Raw genomic sequence first — 15,725 nt, 5'->3', positions numbered from 1 at the left:
TTAGGTAGCTTTTCCAAGATTGGGACGTTTGTTTGCCTTGTACAAACAATTTGGATACCTTAGCCTGCTGTGCCTCTGTTTATTTTTTCTCTCTGTTGTCTCTCTTCTGCAGAGTGATTCATAGTATGTTGCTGACCGTTGGTAGTTCACGTCACAAAGCATACTGCGAATAAAGCCCTATTTATTAGTGATCCAGACATTTAAAATTTAAAAGTCACGTACCTTAAAAATACTAACATAGTTAAGCTCTGTAGAGCCAGTGAACAGTAGACACTCTTTATATCAGACCAAATTCTTTTCCCATCACTCTTGGTAGTGAATCTGTTTTAAAAAATTTTGTGTTAATTTTTCACCCACAGAAAAGTTGCAAAACTGGTGCAGAGCTTGCATATATCCCTCACCTAGCTACCCCAATGTTATTATCTTACATAATATATGGTTATCAGAACCAGGAAATTAACATTGGTACAATATTATGAACTAATTTGAATTTCACCCTTTTCCACTGAGTCCTTTTTCTCTTCACAATTCTATCTAGGATCCCACATTGCATTTACTTGTTATTTCTCCTTAGTTTTCTGCAGTCTGTAATTTTCTTTGTCTTTTATAACCTTGATATATTTTAAAAATTATTTATTTATTTATTTGGCTACGTCAGGTGTTAGTTGCGGCATGTGGTCTCTTCCTTGCGGCACTCGGGCTGCTCTGTAGATGTGGTACGTGGGCTCCAGAGTGCGCGGGCTTAGTAGTTGCGGCACGTGGGCTCTAGAGCGCTCAGGCTTAGTTGTCCCAGGCATGTGGGATCTTAGTTCCCCGACCAGGGATCGAACCCATGTCCCCTGCATTCGAAGGTGGATTCTTAACCACTGGACCACCAGGGAAGTCCCAACCTTGATATTTTTCAAGAGTGTTGACTGTAATTTTGTCAGCTGTCTCTCAGTTTGGATTTGTCTGATCTTTTCTCATGTTGGATTGAGGACATACATTGATTGAGGCAGGAATACCACAGAAATGATGGTTCATGATATTGACCTGGATCACTTGGTTTAGGTGATGTCTGCTGGATTTGTGCACTGTAGTGTTACTGTTACCTCCTTTGTGACTGATAAATATTTTGGAGGAGATACTTTGATTGAGACAATGAAAATCCTGTGTTTTTTTTGTTTGGTTGGTTGGTTTTTTTTTGGCCGCACCGCGTGGCATGCAGGATCCTAGTTCCCCGACCAGGGATCGAACCCTTGCCCCCTGCAGTGGAAGCGCAGAGTCTTAACCACCGGACCACCAGGGAAGTCCCGAAAATCCTGTTTTTCCTCAAGCTTTTGCCTGTAACGTAGCATCTGTCGGTGGATCTTGCCTGCAGCCATTATTGCTGTGGTTTTCTAGTGGCGAGTCTGTGTTTCTCTCTTTCTTTCTCCATTCGTTCTTGGAATTCTTCTAGAAGGAAGAGCTGGCCCTGCTCCCCTGTTTATTTGTTAATTCTTTTTAAAATTTTTTTGGACTCAGGGAAATTTATTTCATTCTACAGATTTTAATCTAGTTTTTTTATTGTTTATTTTGGGGCTCAGATGGTACCACCTTGGCCATTGGAGTTTCTTCAGGTTGACTCCCCCTGGAACAAGCCCCCACCCTTTTCTGAGCACCTCCTTACTTTCTGACATCACAAGATGTTCCAGACTATCTGCTGTTTTCCCTGCCTCAGCTGTAGAATCAATGACTTCTCCAAGGAGCCCTGGTTCCTTTGGAGAATGGTGTTTAGAAACCAAGATCTGGTCCTGGGCTACTACTGTGGTATTAGTGCTTCTAGGTCCCCTCACTGGACAGAGCTAAGAATGATACACATGTGTAACCATGCATGTATACACACATTGACATTTCCGTGTCTGACACATATGTATATATATAAAAAAATACCTTTATACTGATAGACCTCAGATTCTAGTCCAATACCACAGGGTTTCTTTTCTTTTCTTTTTTTTAAAATTAATTAATTTATTTATTTTTGGCTGCGTTGGGTCTTTGTTGCTACGCGTGGGCTTTCTCTAGTTGAGGCTGCAGTGAGCGGGGGCTACTCTTCGTTGCGGTTCTCGGGCTTCTAATTGTGGTGGCTTCTCTTGTTGTGGAGCACAGGCTCTAGGCGCACAGGCTTCAGTAGCTGTGGTGCGCGGGCTTCAGTAGTTGTGGCACATGGGCTTAGTTGCTCCGTGGCATGTGGGATCTTCCCCGACCAGGGTTCGAACCTGTGTCCCCTGCATTGGCAGGCAGATTCTTAACCACTGCGCCACCAGGGAAGCCCAGGGTTTATTTTCAACCTGCTCTCTTTTCTTATTTGTACATTTTTTTCTCCAGCATTGGGAAATGCAGTTCTTATTATATGCTGTTTTCATAGTTCTGTTCTTTTTTTTTTTTAATCTATTTATTTATTTATTTATATTTTTGGCTGTGGTGGGTCTTCATTGCTGCCTGCAGGCTCCCTCTAGTTGTGGTGAGCTGGGGCCACTCCTTGTTGCAGTGCGCAGGCTTCCCACTGCAGTGGCCTCTCCCGTATGGAGCACGGGCTCTAGGCACACGGGCTTGAGTAGTTGTTGCACGCAGGCTCAGTAGTTGTGGCTCGCGGGTTCCAGAGCGCAGGCTCAGCAGCTGTGGCGCACGAGCTTAGTTGCTCCGCGGCATGTGGGATCCTCCCAGACCAGTGCTCGAACCCGCGTCCCCTGCATTGACAGGCAGACTCTCAACCACTACGCCACCAGGGAAGTCCGTATAGTTCTGTTCTTATCAGCCTCCTTCAGTGTTGTTGAGGGATTCATTTATAATACAGTTAGGTTTGTCTTTCAGGTTTATATTCCATTTTGGGTTCCTTCCACGTCTTCTCTGTGGTTTTAATCAATATTTGGTATTTTAGCATTGTACAGATGTTCAGAATGTGCCCACACACTGAGCCAAAAGGACGGCTTGTCTGTTGGATTTTGGAGATTTTGTGTAAAATTATTTATTTCAAATAATTATGTTTAGCTCTGTGAGTCAAGTAGTGTTACTCTGAAGGGCCACTGGGACAGTGAAAAGCTCCACTGTAGTGACCAGATGCTTTATGTTGAAAATGCTGTCACCTGGCTAGCTAGATCCAAGTTGATATTCCATTTTCCTAGTTTAATTTTTATCAAAATGGACCAATTTATTGCACATATATTATACCTTACTGGTTGAAAAGCAGTGAATTTCATTGGAAATATTTCAGAACGAGCCCCATGAATTTCGACATAGATAATGAAGGACACGAAAACTCATTCTACTTAATAAAATTAGAAATTAGTTATTTTTACCTTTTAGCATTGTTATGAATGTATCTTTTGAAAATAAGTGAGTTGTTTTAAAGAATACACTCCTAAAATAGATATTTGGAGTTTGTTCACAAATTATTCAACAGTTCAAGGTACCTAGCATTTTCAGTTACTTTCTTGAGCTCTTCAATAAAAATTTTACTACTGATTCTTGTGGGTGGCAAGATGAATAAAAACCAGAGAAAAAAATCAATGAAATCAAAGTCATTTGGAGTTTTACTTTGCATTTTGGATTGAACACCAGAAGAGGAATGAAGCCAGCCCAAATTTCTTTATTTGGATATCTTTATACATTTTTTTTCCTTAGTGTCAAAAAGTAAGTTTAGTACAAAATCCTTATGGAACTGAACCACACATTTCACTCTCAAGTCCTGATATAATTTTGTACCAAGAAATCTTTTCCTAATCTTGACTTTTTTTAGGGGAAACTTGTCATTGGACACAATATGCTCTTGGATGTCATGCACACAGTTCATCAGTTCTACTGCCCTCTGCCCTCGGTAAGTGACTTGTCAGCCTGTATTAAAAATTCATGAGTCTTTATTACTGAGAAAGTGTTCTCTGCTGGGTGCCATTTCCTTGTCTGCAGCATGCTCCCAGATGGACAGTCTCCTGCGCTTGGTTGTACATTTTTGAAGAGATGTACCTACAAGCCATTTTAAGGGATCTTTGGTCATCTGCCATTGCCGGAGCACGGTTAAACATTTGTTTCATCGTGGCGCCAGTGGTTTGCTCAGTTAGTGCTAGGCGGGGGTTTCCTGGGCTGCAGGTGTGGTCTTCTAGTTTGGTATTGCTAACATGAGACATAGCAGGGCTGTTGAAGGTGGGGTGGTGCTAGAGGTCATCTAGACTGGATCCGGTTGTGCAAAAGTCTTGGTTACCTCTTTTGAGGCTGCTTCCCTTAGGTTCTCTGTTGACCTCGGTGTTTTGTTTTTTTGTTTTTTTGTTTTTTTACTCTTGGAGCCAAGCCATCTCAGTGCACCGAAGCATGAGCTTTGGGAAAAGAGCTTCTCTTCTATCTCCTCCTCTTCTGCTCCTTGACTGCCCGTGGCCTCGTCTCGTTTGCCCCTCGTCACTCTGTCCTCTCCTCTCCTGTATTTTCTCTCCATATTTTCTGTCCTTTAGTCATCTCACCCACTTCTAGGACTTCAGCTGAAGGCACCCACATCTTCTTCTCCAGCTGGGATCTCTCCTCAGATCTAGGTCGTAATTCATGCTGGACCCCACATGTCTCTACCTGGATAGCCTTCAGAATGAGAGGTGTTTAAAATTCACATGTCGCAAACAAGATGTGTAACTTAACGCAACCTTTCTTTCCTTTAGTCTCCAATCCAGTTTTTTCTCCTGATTCCTTTACTATAAATGATGCCCAGTCACCAATACTGTTTTTAACATCGGTTTTGACTCTTCCTCTGTCCCCCAGATTTGGCCAGTTACAAAATCCTGGCAATTTTGTCTCCAGGCTGTCTCTCACATCTGGATTATTTTCATTTCAAGTAGCAAGTAGCCTTATTTCTCATCTGGAGTTAGCAAACTCCAGGCAGGATTCTCTGTCTCGCTTTAACCTTCAGCCCATCCTTTAAACCAGAGGTTGGCAAACTTTTTCTATAAAGGGTCAGATAGTTAAATATTTGGGGCTTTCCAGGCTGGACAGTCTTTGTCAGGACTCTCAACAGTGCCACTGTAGCCTGAACACTGCCATAGAATGCAGTGCGTAAACAAGTGGGTGTGGCTTTGTCCCAGTAAAATTTTATTTAAAAAATAGATGATGGGCCAGAGTTGGCCTGCAGGCCATGGTTTTCCAACCTCTGCTTTAAACTACCACCAGATTAATCTTTTATGACTTCTGGATTGGATGATACCTACTTTAGAGTTCAGTGCCTTTTATACATCTGCAAAGCCTCAGTTACTTCACATTTCTTACGAGACATCGTTCCATCGGCGCCTTGATTACTTTTCTTTGGAAAAGTCCAACACAGCACAGCTCTGAATACAGCGGGTCTGTTGCTTCCCTTGTCCTATTTCTGCAACCTTCAGATGGTCCCTGCTTTTCATAACAACTGTATCGCCCTCCGGGACTCAAAGGCATCATAGTTGTGAGCCTCAAAACAAACATGATGGGTGTGAATTTGCATTGTGTACATCTAAAGAGCTAATGTTAATTGCAGATCATTCACTCCTTATTGGCCGAATAGTAGCAGTCTCTCTCACGACTTTTTGACCTTTAAAAGCAGTGAAGGTATCTGTAAGGAAAGAGGAAAGTATTTAATACTGTGTTTATAGGTGTTTTGAACACCAAACAGAGCTTGGCATGTAAGAGGCATTAAATATTGATTTAACAAATGCGTATCTTCCGACTGTGTCAGTTTTATAATCTCCTGATGTATGGCTCTGTTCACATCACTAACCCTGCTCAAAATTCTGAATTAATCCCACATTCTTTGTTTTTCTATACAGTTGATTCTTTTTAGCCTGGCATATCAAGCTTTCTGTGATCTGGCCCAGCCTTCTTGTGTAATCTAGTCACTCGTTACCATCCTCATTCCCAGCAAGACTGGCTCATTTTTACCCCTGGAAAGTGTCTTTGTATGTCTTTGGTTTGGGTGTATAATTTCCTCCAACTTGAGTTTTCTCTAGCTTTTTTCAGTGTTTGCTATATACGGCTTTACCTGTCTTACCAAGGTCCAGCTTACGCCTCTTCCGTGAAGTTTTCCCAGCCTGCTGCCTTGCCCAAGAAGGGATCTTTCCTTTCTCTGAACTCCCACAGAAGTTCAGAGAAACTTCTTTTTGTTTGTGTACCTCTTTTGTTGCATAAATTTTGTCTTTACAACTTATGCCCCTTTTCCTTCTAGGTGATTCGCTCCTTGGACAAGGAATATAACCTTTTTTTTTTTTTTAATTTTATTTTTCTTATTTTTTGGCTGCGTTGGGTCTTTGTTGCTGCGCATGGGCTTTCTCTAGTTGCGGCGAGCGGGGGCTACTCTTCATCGCGGTGCACGGGATTCTCATTGTGGTGGCTTCTCTTGTTGCACAGCATGGGCTCTAGGCGTGTGGGCTTCAGTAGTTGTGGCACTCGGGCTCAGTAGTTATGGATCGCGGGCTCTAAAGCGCAGGCTCAGTAGTTGTGGCACATGGACTTAGTTGCTCTGTGGCATGTGGGATCTTCCCGGACCAGCGATTGAACCCATGTCCCCTGCATTGGCAGGCGGATTCTTAACCACTGCGCCACCAGGGAAGTCCCGGACAAGGAATATAACTTTTTTATTGTCTGTGTCTAAATGCCTAGCATAGCACTTAGCATGTAAGCACTTAATAAATGTTATCTTGAATGTAACTAGTTTTGAATCAAATTCTACTAGAAAGAGCATATGATTTGTTGCAAAGTAGGAGGTGGGTTAGGATAAGCAGTTTCATCCCTTGTTTTATTACTCAGGTGACCTGAGTATGTTATTTACTTCTTTGTGTTCTGTCATTGTTGGAAGGAGGAAATGGTTTTCTTCCATCTACCTTTAGAAGAAGCGATGACAATAGAGAGCAAGACCTATTTAAAATGGTAGAACTTTTACATATGCTGTTGTCAAGTGTTGCATTTAAAAGTATACTAAAGAATCCATATTTTGGAACAGCCTTTTAGGGGAGAATCTCCTTTTAAAAGTCTTCTTGGTATTTCATTCAGCATGACCTTTTAGAAGGCACTGGTTTAGAGCTCTGCTATATGCTGGCCCTGGAAGTTGCCATAATTCTAATTTTTTTCTGCTTGTGAGGCTTTATAATGGTATTGAGAGGTTACAGTCTTTATTGCATTTTTGTTTGACTTAGCATTGAAACCACTTATTCGTGTATTGTTCATTAATTTAATGATAGCCATTGAAAAGCTGGTAAATATTTCACGCTAGCTAAATACAGTCTATTTACAGGCTTGAAAAGCTAATGGGAAATGGCAGTTGCCTATGAAGCATGAATAACACTGAAGAGAAGTATAGTTACAAAGGGTCAGGAGTATGACTACGCAGTACAGTGTGGCAATTATGTATGTAAATGAGTTAATTCAAAATGAGAGCAATCTCATTCCAGCTCCAGACTTCCTGAGCAAATAAACTTGGGAAATGAATTGTCTAATTTAGGCACTTGCTATTGGTGCCACTTAAGCAATTTTCTGAGTAGTTAAACAAGAATCATGTGTATTGGAAAGTCTGTGTTTTAGTGGCCATTTTAACCAGTATTTCAATGGTGTTTCCATTAAAAGTGTAACCTAATTTACAATATGTCTATTTCCTGCATGAACCACTTTATTTTAAAAAAATTTTGAATGAAGTATAGTTGATTTACAGTGTTGTGTTAATTTCTGCTATACAGCAAAGTGACTTGGTTATACATATGTATATATATTCCTTTTCATATTCTTTTCCATCATGGGTTATCACAGGATATTGTGAACCATTTTATTTAAATAACTCTACTAGTCTCACTATTATGATGAGTTGTGTAATAGAGCTATTACTGACAGTTTTCTACATATAATAGAAACCTTTTTTCCCCTCCTATTTCAGCCATAAAATGTTCATATTTGTCTATTTTGGTTATGCAGAAGTTTAATATCAGGTCATATGATTCCCAATCAGTGAGGAAATTGACAAGATTTTTAGAAAGTAATTATTAACAAGATATGGGCCTGACAGTTTAGCCTAAAGGGCCTGTTTGAGGTATCACGGTTTGAGAAGAGAGCTATGGGACTTTAAATATTTATGTTTTAAATATTGTGAGTGTATGAGTAAAATCATAACAGGTCATCCTCTTGTTTTTTAGGACTTAAATGAGTTTAAGGAGATGACAACATGTGTCTTCCCCAGGTAAGCTTTCTTTGAGGATTTGTCTTTCATTTATTTATTTTTTATTATTATTATTTTTTAATAAATTTATTTATTTTATTTATTTATTTTTGGCTGTGTTGGGTCTTTGTTGCTGCACGCAGACATTCTCTAGTTGTGGCGAGTGGGGGCTACTCTTCATTGCAGTGCGTGGGCTTCTCATTGCAGTGGCTTCTCTTGTTGTGGAGCATGGGCTCTAGGCACGCGGGCTTCAGTAGTTGTGGCTCGTGGGCTCTAGAGCACAGGCTCAGTAGTTGTGGTGCACAGGCTTAGTTACTCTGCGTCATGTGGGATCTTCCCGGACCAGGGCTCGAACTGTGTCCCCTGCATTGGCAGGCGGATTCTTAACCACTGCACCACCAGGGAAGCCCCTGTCTTTCATTTAAAACAGTCATCAGGGCATCCATAATACAAACAGGTATTCAGTAATTTATTAAAACCATTAGGTCATGATGACAGTCCCATTCACATAAGCTGGGAAATGGCTTAACAGCTCTACCTTTGTGATGGTTTGCTTTTACAATTGATGATTGGTTTTGTTGTTAAAAATTAAAAATCAGAAACGATCTGAGGGTGAAAATGGACAGCAGCTGCTTTTTTCTCATCCCACCTCCCGTTATCTGAGGAACTGGTGAGGTCTTCTTGAGTTGGCTCTTGTCTTTCTTGTATATCGGGTGAACCTTGTCACAGTGAAGTGTCCAGTCGAGGGTATTCAGTTGAATATTGGAGACAGTTGAATATATAGTTGGACAGAGTTGTATATGTCCAGTTGAGAGTATTCTGTAGTTGGTCAAGAACTGTCTGCCTAGAGAGTTTCTTTTTCTCAGCTTTAAGTCAGTGCCTTAACCTGATAATGTCCACGGTTAGTACTGTGTGTTCTGATAGGTCCACGTCAGCCACATGGAGCCCGCAGAGCAAGGGTCTGCGTCTGAGGACCTGTCTGAAGAGGGCTGGTGGACAGTTGCTCTTTCAGCCAGGCTATTTCTGTCCTGTTATCTGCAGTGCTCACATTTATGTAAGAAGAAACAGTTTTCATATTAGTGTCTCTCTCTCTTTTTTTTTTTTTTTTTTCTTTTTTTTAGTATTCCAGTGTCTGAAGCAGAATAGTAAGAAATAACAACAATAGTATGAAACTGCCAAATGCAAATCTTGACCCTCCAAGAAATTATATCCTACAAATCTGGGTAGTGGTAGGAGATGGTAACAGCTTGAGAGTGTTAGACCTGCAACAGTATTTGATCCATGTAAAAACATATGAGGATATTTAACTTACCCTTGAGGTCAGTGTAGCCCATGCCCTCTCAGCAAATCTAGAACTTGTGCTCTGGGTGTGGACTTTCCCACAGTCTCTTGATGAAGTCCCTGGATGAGGGGACTGAGTCCTCATCTAATGTAGCAGAGATGCCAGCACTAGGTTGGAATGGCTGATGTGCTTAATTCCTCTGTCCACTTTTAAGACTTTCATTTGGGTAAAATACATTTTGAACATTGCTATACATTTTGTTTACCTTATTAAAAATTCTTTTGCTTTTAGACTCTTGGATACAAAATTGATGGCCAGCACACAACCTTTTAAGGTATTTTTAAAATCTGAACTATCAAGCTATAGTTTGAAATTTTCTGAATTACTACGAAGAGCTTTGGAATTCTGGTCTATTGAAATGTCATTTTCAAACCCCACCCCACCCCCAAAAAAAAGGAAAGAAAGAAAGGAACAAAAGAGGAAAAAGGAAATTGGAAAAAGACAAGAAATAAATATATCAAAATGTGAATAGCAGTTAGTTGTCTTTGGGTGGTAGAATTGTGGGGTTTATTTTCTCCTTTATTCTTTCTGAATGTAAATTTTTAATATTATATTATGTATTTTTGAATACGTTACACATGCATACACTCCTTCATTTCTTTTCCTTATTTTACATATTTTGGATATATATTTTAATCAAGAGAATTCAGATAAAAGTATAATCATTTGCTACTTTCTGAAGTGACTTTATATGGCTGAGTGAAATGAATGCCAGAACAGTATAGCTTTCTGGCCAAAGTTCTGTAGATATTTAACACATCTGTAAAAACCTTTCATACGGCTGTACTTTCCATATGGTGGAAATTAAACTTGCCGTTTCTCTTTCACATTGAAAAAAACGACTCCTGTGTTTCTTTAAAGAACACAAGGGGGCAGTACAAGATGTTTTTTGTTGTTGTTGTTTTTCCTGACACTCAGTGAATCTCTTTAATGTATGTTGCGCTGAGATGATGAAGGCTTATCACTCTCTGCTTACTGGTTTGCAGGATATCATTAACAACACATCCCTTGCGGAATTGGAAAAGCGGTTAAAAGAGACACCTTTCAACCCTCCTAAAGTTGGTAAGAATATAAAAGGATCCTGAAAAGCCCTAAACTCTTGGTGATAATTATGGATGTCTATCGTAGAAGAAAGGTGGAACTGTCCTAGAAACTACGTACATTGTACATTTGTAGATTTTGGCTGAATTAACTTGCTCATGCCCTGGGTTGAATTACTGTTTTCTGGGTAAAGGTGGTCTTCTAATCCTACATCTATTTTACGTGAGTAGGATTGGGTAGCCTGTTCACTGAGACGTTTAGCAATGGAAGCTTCAGGGCTTTTTATTTCCTAATGCTTGGAATTCTCCCTAATCTCGATGTGTCTTTCATTTTTATGGTGCTTTGTTTCAGAGGAGACAAACTTGGTGATTAATTGCAAGGGCTAGAGTGAAAATATGCTTTCTGTCTCAGGAAAGCCCAAGAACTGGGTTTACACATGAGGAAGGAGGGGCCCCAGCCCTTCCTCCTTCAGAGGTGGCTTAGGCACCCAACAGCAGCAGTGAGGAAGACCAAAAAGGGAGGAATGTTTCTTGGGGGCAGAGATGTTTTGCCACGTCTGGCCATGGCCCCTACCCAGGTATTTGGTGAACCTTCCAGGTGTTACTTCCTTGGTTCCTCTTAGCCTAGTTGTGCTGCTTGATAGCGTAACTCACATTCCCTTAGCTGCAGCCTGCAAACTTCCCAAGACCTTGATAACAGGACTGATGGTTCAGAAATTGACAATGGAAGGTACTAAAGCAGCCAAGGCTACAGTTATTTGCTTCCCTTTCTGGAGTGGTCCAAAAAAGGAATTAAGAAAAGGCTGGGGGGGTTGGTGGAGGGGAGAAAGCCTAGACCTTTTCTCTAACTATATAATGGAAATAATTGATTTTGGAAATATGTGTTTCAGCTGGTGGCAGGGTAGAGGCTATGACTTAGTTGGCTCTCATGTTAAAAGACTTTTTTTTAAGCTTAAAGTCTAATATTTGATACTTACTGAGGTTAAAGAATTCTTGCTTAAAGAGCACTGTATTGACGTAAAAACAATTATAGCCTTTTCATTATTAATTTCCACTCATGCTTTTGATTCTGTTGTAACCTTTTTGATATTCATTTTCAGAATGGTTCTAGGAAATAATTATCTATGAGTTATAGTTCTATCCTATTATTTCCGTATAATATTCTGGTAGAGAGTTTACTCTAAAGCAGCTTTCTCTTCTTAGACCTGATTCTCTCAGCATCTGTGTATATCAGTGTGACCAAAGAGTCATGTTATAAAATGGTCTCTCCTATGAAGTGGCCCCACGTTCCAAGGGCAGCATTACAGCAAGTTCTGATCTATTTTTGGACTTAGAGTTGTGCTTTCATCTTTAGATCTGTAAGCTTGGAGACATAGTAAAGGATAGTATTGAATTGAGCTGCCAATCTTGATTGGAGTCTTTTGCTTTTGGGGAGGGTTACCTGGGGTATTGACAGATAACAATTACAGAGCGTTTACCGTGTACCAAGCACGGTGTAAGAGCTTTACTTATATTAGCTCATTTGATCCTCACAAAAGCCTAATGAGGGAGCTTTGATTATCATCTCCATTCTACCAAAATGGAGGCCCAGAGGGGGAGTGATCTGCCCAAGATCACATAGCAAATAAGTGGTGGAGCAAAGATTCAAACTCAGACAGTGGGACGCCAGAGGCCATGCTGTTAGTCATTACTCTGAAATACCTGTTGCGTCCCAATCAGAAGAGGAATCATTGTCACAGAGCGAGTTATGCATGATTGTAAATAGCACCCACCTGCGTGCAGTTGCGAGGCCTGTGGCTGAGTCTTTGATAATGTAACCGAGGCATTTCTCTAGCCTAGAGCAAAGCCCTTGTTTTCAGTGACTCTGTTATCTCAAGGTCTTGTGTGGAGAGAATTTAGAAATAGATAGCTTTCTTTCTGCCTATTTAGGATGTTTCTGCAGCACAGACTAATGCCATTTGGATTTGGCAGGGCAGTGCACTTACCGGTCTTCATGATTTGTGATGATCTTGGGAAAACTGTTTTGTTTTTTTTTTTCTTTTTTTCCTCTTTAGAAAGTGCAGAAGGTTTTCCAAGTTATGACACAGCTTCTGAACAGCTCCACGAGGCAGGCTATGATGCTTATATCACAGGACTGTGTTTCATCTCCATGGCAAACTACCTAGGTACTCACTGTACATGTTTCTGTTAGACACACCGTGGTCCAGAGTGGATCTTCCCTGTCTGCCCTTTCCCTGGGATCCACTCACCCAGTGAGAAGTGAGAGGGTTTTGAGGTTGGAGTGGGAGGAGGGGGAGGATGTTAGGGCGGGGGATGGAGAGTACACGGGGAGAACCATCACCGCTTACCTGTGGTGTACTTGGCCTGGATAAGTACCTTTTACCCTTGCTGAACCATACCATTGATTTAAAGATATTTTTCAGGCTTTGTCTACTTGACTGTATATAATATTCTGCTTTTTTTCATTAGGTTCTTTTCTTAGTCCTCCAAAGATTCATGTGTCTGCCAGATCAAAGCTCATCGAACCTTTTTATAACAAGTAAGTAATCAGGGTCCCAGTCCCCCAGCATTCTCTCACTGTGGAAGAGCCCAGTATCTGGGATGTCTATTAAGGGTGATTGGGAGGTCTAGGGCATTTTTAGATAAGATATTTTTCATCTCTGGTGACTCAGATGTTTTTTGAAAAATAGAAATTGACCTTTTCAAAAATAATTTATTAAATATATTGGCTAAAAAAAAAGAAAGAAAACATTATCGAAGGTAGCACATCTCTTCCAAGACAAAGAACTGGTGGTTTTGGAATTTAAATGACTCACAAGGGAGACTGTGTGTATGTGTCTGTGTACACAGTCAGACCTAACTTACCCCTAACAAGCTTTCTGTGTGAGATTATTATTTATGCTTGCATTATTATCTGATTAAATAATGTTCTTTCTAAGATGATGTTGGTTACACAGATGGCTTTTAAGATAATCTATGGAGAAGTTTTGATTATCATTGCATCCCGAGCCCTCATCTAAATGGATCCAATGAAGTAAAAGCTTGCTCGGATACCTTCATTGTTGGAGGAAGTCATTGTGATTCGGGGAAACGTCTAAGTTCAGAGCATTTCCAAAGAATCTCAGATAGTTATTTCAAAGTGCGGTTTGTGCTTTCTTGGCACAGTTGAGGCTAAAGTTATGGATGTGATCCTCAAGCCGGCCACAGTTTGGCTCCGTGCCAGAGCCCTAAACCTTCGTCTTTACCCCAGCTCTCTTCATAGGGTTGGTTCTAGGAGATTGAGGGCAAGCCAGACAGAACAGGGCAGCCCACATCGATCACTACCACTGAGAGAAAGAACTGTTTCAGTGTTGGGTTGGTTACATCATTTCCTTACATTATATGCAGCACTTTACATTTCCATCAGTGCTGTACCGAGTAAGAATGCTGTCTCCTTCAGAGTCTGTATAAATACCGGTATCACAGTGCTTGTTTGTAGGTGACATGCTGCAGAGACAGATGTTAATTCCAACCATCTGGATTCCTATAGGCTTGGAATTTGTGTAGTCTGAGTTAGTGAATTTTATCATACTGTGGCTTCTTATTTTTTTAATCTTCGTTTTTCTTTTCTGTGGAAGTTCAGAGGTAAATGTGTTTGACTTTTCAAAACATCTTTCAAAGAGGACTGGGTAACAATGTAGTGTATATTGAAAATTAAGTTGAATTTTTCTGCATGGGAAATTAGTTCTGCTAACAGTTGAGTTCTAGCTGTCTATCCAGCTCAAAATAGGTTTTTCTTAGCTCTTAATTCTAATTTTGGGGGTAGTGTTTATCTTTGTAAATCTTAGGAAAGACAGTTATGTCATTGACTATGGAATCTGCAGGTGACACTAAATATTGTTTGGATCGTGGCCTTTCCTTGTATTTTTATGTTTGTTTTTTTTTTAATGTTTATTTTATTTTTGGCTGCGTCGGGTCTTCGCTGTGGCATGCCGGATCTTTCGTTGTGGCGCGTGGGCTCTTCGTTGCGGTGCAGGGGCTCCCATCTAGTTGTGGCATGGGCTCCAGAGCACGTGGGCTCTGTAGCTGTGGCACGCGGGCTCTGTAGTTGTGGCTCACATGCTCAGTAGTTGCAGCACGCGGGCTTAGTTGCCCCGTGGCATGTGGGATCTTAGTTCCCTGACCAGGGATCGAACCCGCGTCCCCTGCATTGGAAGGCGGATTCTTAACCACTGGACCAACCAGGGAAGTCCTGCATTTTTGTGTTTTTGATGTTAAGTTCGTTGTTTAACAATATTTTCCAACTGGGAGATGTTTACTCATGTTTAAATATTTAAAACAACAATCCTGCTTCTCCATTAAAACCAGCTTCTAATAAAATCAAGTGATGGATACAAACTGGGTTAGATAGGGGCTGTCTCTAGTTTTATCAGTCATCTGTGTGACCAAAATGAAGAGCAGTCAAAATAGGCTTTGATTTAAAAGTTTAAATAAGACTTTATATATTTCTAGATCAATTTGTTATTGCTAATTATGTGCAAGGATATTACTCAGAAGAACTGGGCAGTAAACACATAACTTCACTTTAAATTGGGACTTGTGTCTATTCAGATTATTTTTTGCTGAAACCTAGATGCATATCAAAAATAGTTGAGGATTGAGGAATCCTCCTGTGATATTGCCCTGAAAATTCTTGGCCACTTTGATTTTTTTGCTCTATTTTTCCCCATCTGTAAAGGAAGAATCTTCATCTTCGAAGGGAAAAAAAATTCCAGCAGGATTTGAAGTGCAAAATAAGGACTGTTTTTATTCTATGTTGGAATAGCTTGGTCAAGTACAGCTATCCATTCTTTTTTTTTTTTTTTTAACATCTTTATTGGAGTATAATTGCTTTACAGTGTTGTGTTAGTTTCTGCTGTATAACAAAGTGAATCAGCTATACGCATACATATATCCCTATATCCCCTCCCTCTTGCATCTCCCTCCCATCCTCCCTATCCCACCCTTCTAGGTGGTCACAAAGCACCGAGCTGAACTCCCTGTGCTATGCAGCTGCTTCCCACTAGCTATCTGTTTTACATTTGGTAGTGTGTCTATGTCAGTGCTACTCTCTCACTTCGTCCCATCTTACCCTTCCCCCTCTCCGTGTCCTCAAGTCCATTCTCTACGTCTGCGTCTTTATTCCTGTCCTGCCCCTAGG

General features: G+C 40.6%; 1 protein-coding gene across 2 annotated transcripts in view; it reads left to right on the top strand.

Annotated features, from left to right (window-relative positions):
• PARN (poly(A)-specific ribonuclease) overlaps positions 1-15,725 on the top strand; it is a 166,712-nt gene that overhangs the window by 23,593 nt on the left and 127,394 nt on the right. For both annotated transcript variants that reach the window (XM_059897738.1, XM_059897737.1), the window contains exons 13-18: positions 3,758-3,835; positions 8,142-8,185; positions 9,738-9,780; positions 10,493-10,568; positions 12,601-12,711; positions 13,016-13,085. In XM_059897738.1, the coding sequence (XP_059753721.1) occupies positions 3,758-3,835; positions 8,142-8,185; positions 9,738-9,780; positions 10,493-10,568; positions 12,601-12,711; positions 13,016-13,085 (422 nt within the window). The remainder of the gene's footprint in view (positions 1-3,757; positions 3,836-8,141; positions 8,186-9,737; positions 9,781-10,492; positions 10,569-12,600; positions 12,712-13,015; positions 13,086-15,725) is intronic.

Source organism: Balaenoptera ricei, chromosome 15 (genome assembly GCF_028023285.1).
Source record: "Balaenoptera ricei isolate mBalRic1 chromosome 15, mBalRic1.hap2, whole genome shotgun sequence".
Taxonomy (NCBI): domain Eukaryota; kingdom Metazoa; phylum Chordata; class Mammalia; order Artiodactyla; family Balaenopteridae; genus Balaenoptera; species Balaenoptera ricei.
This window is presented reverse-complemented; position numbering and strand designations above follow the sequence as displayed.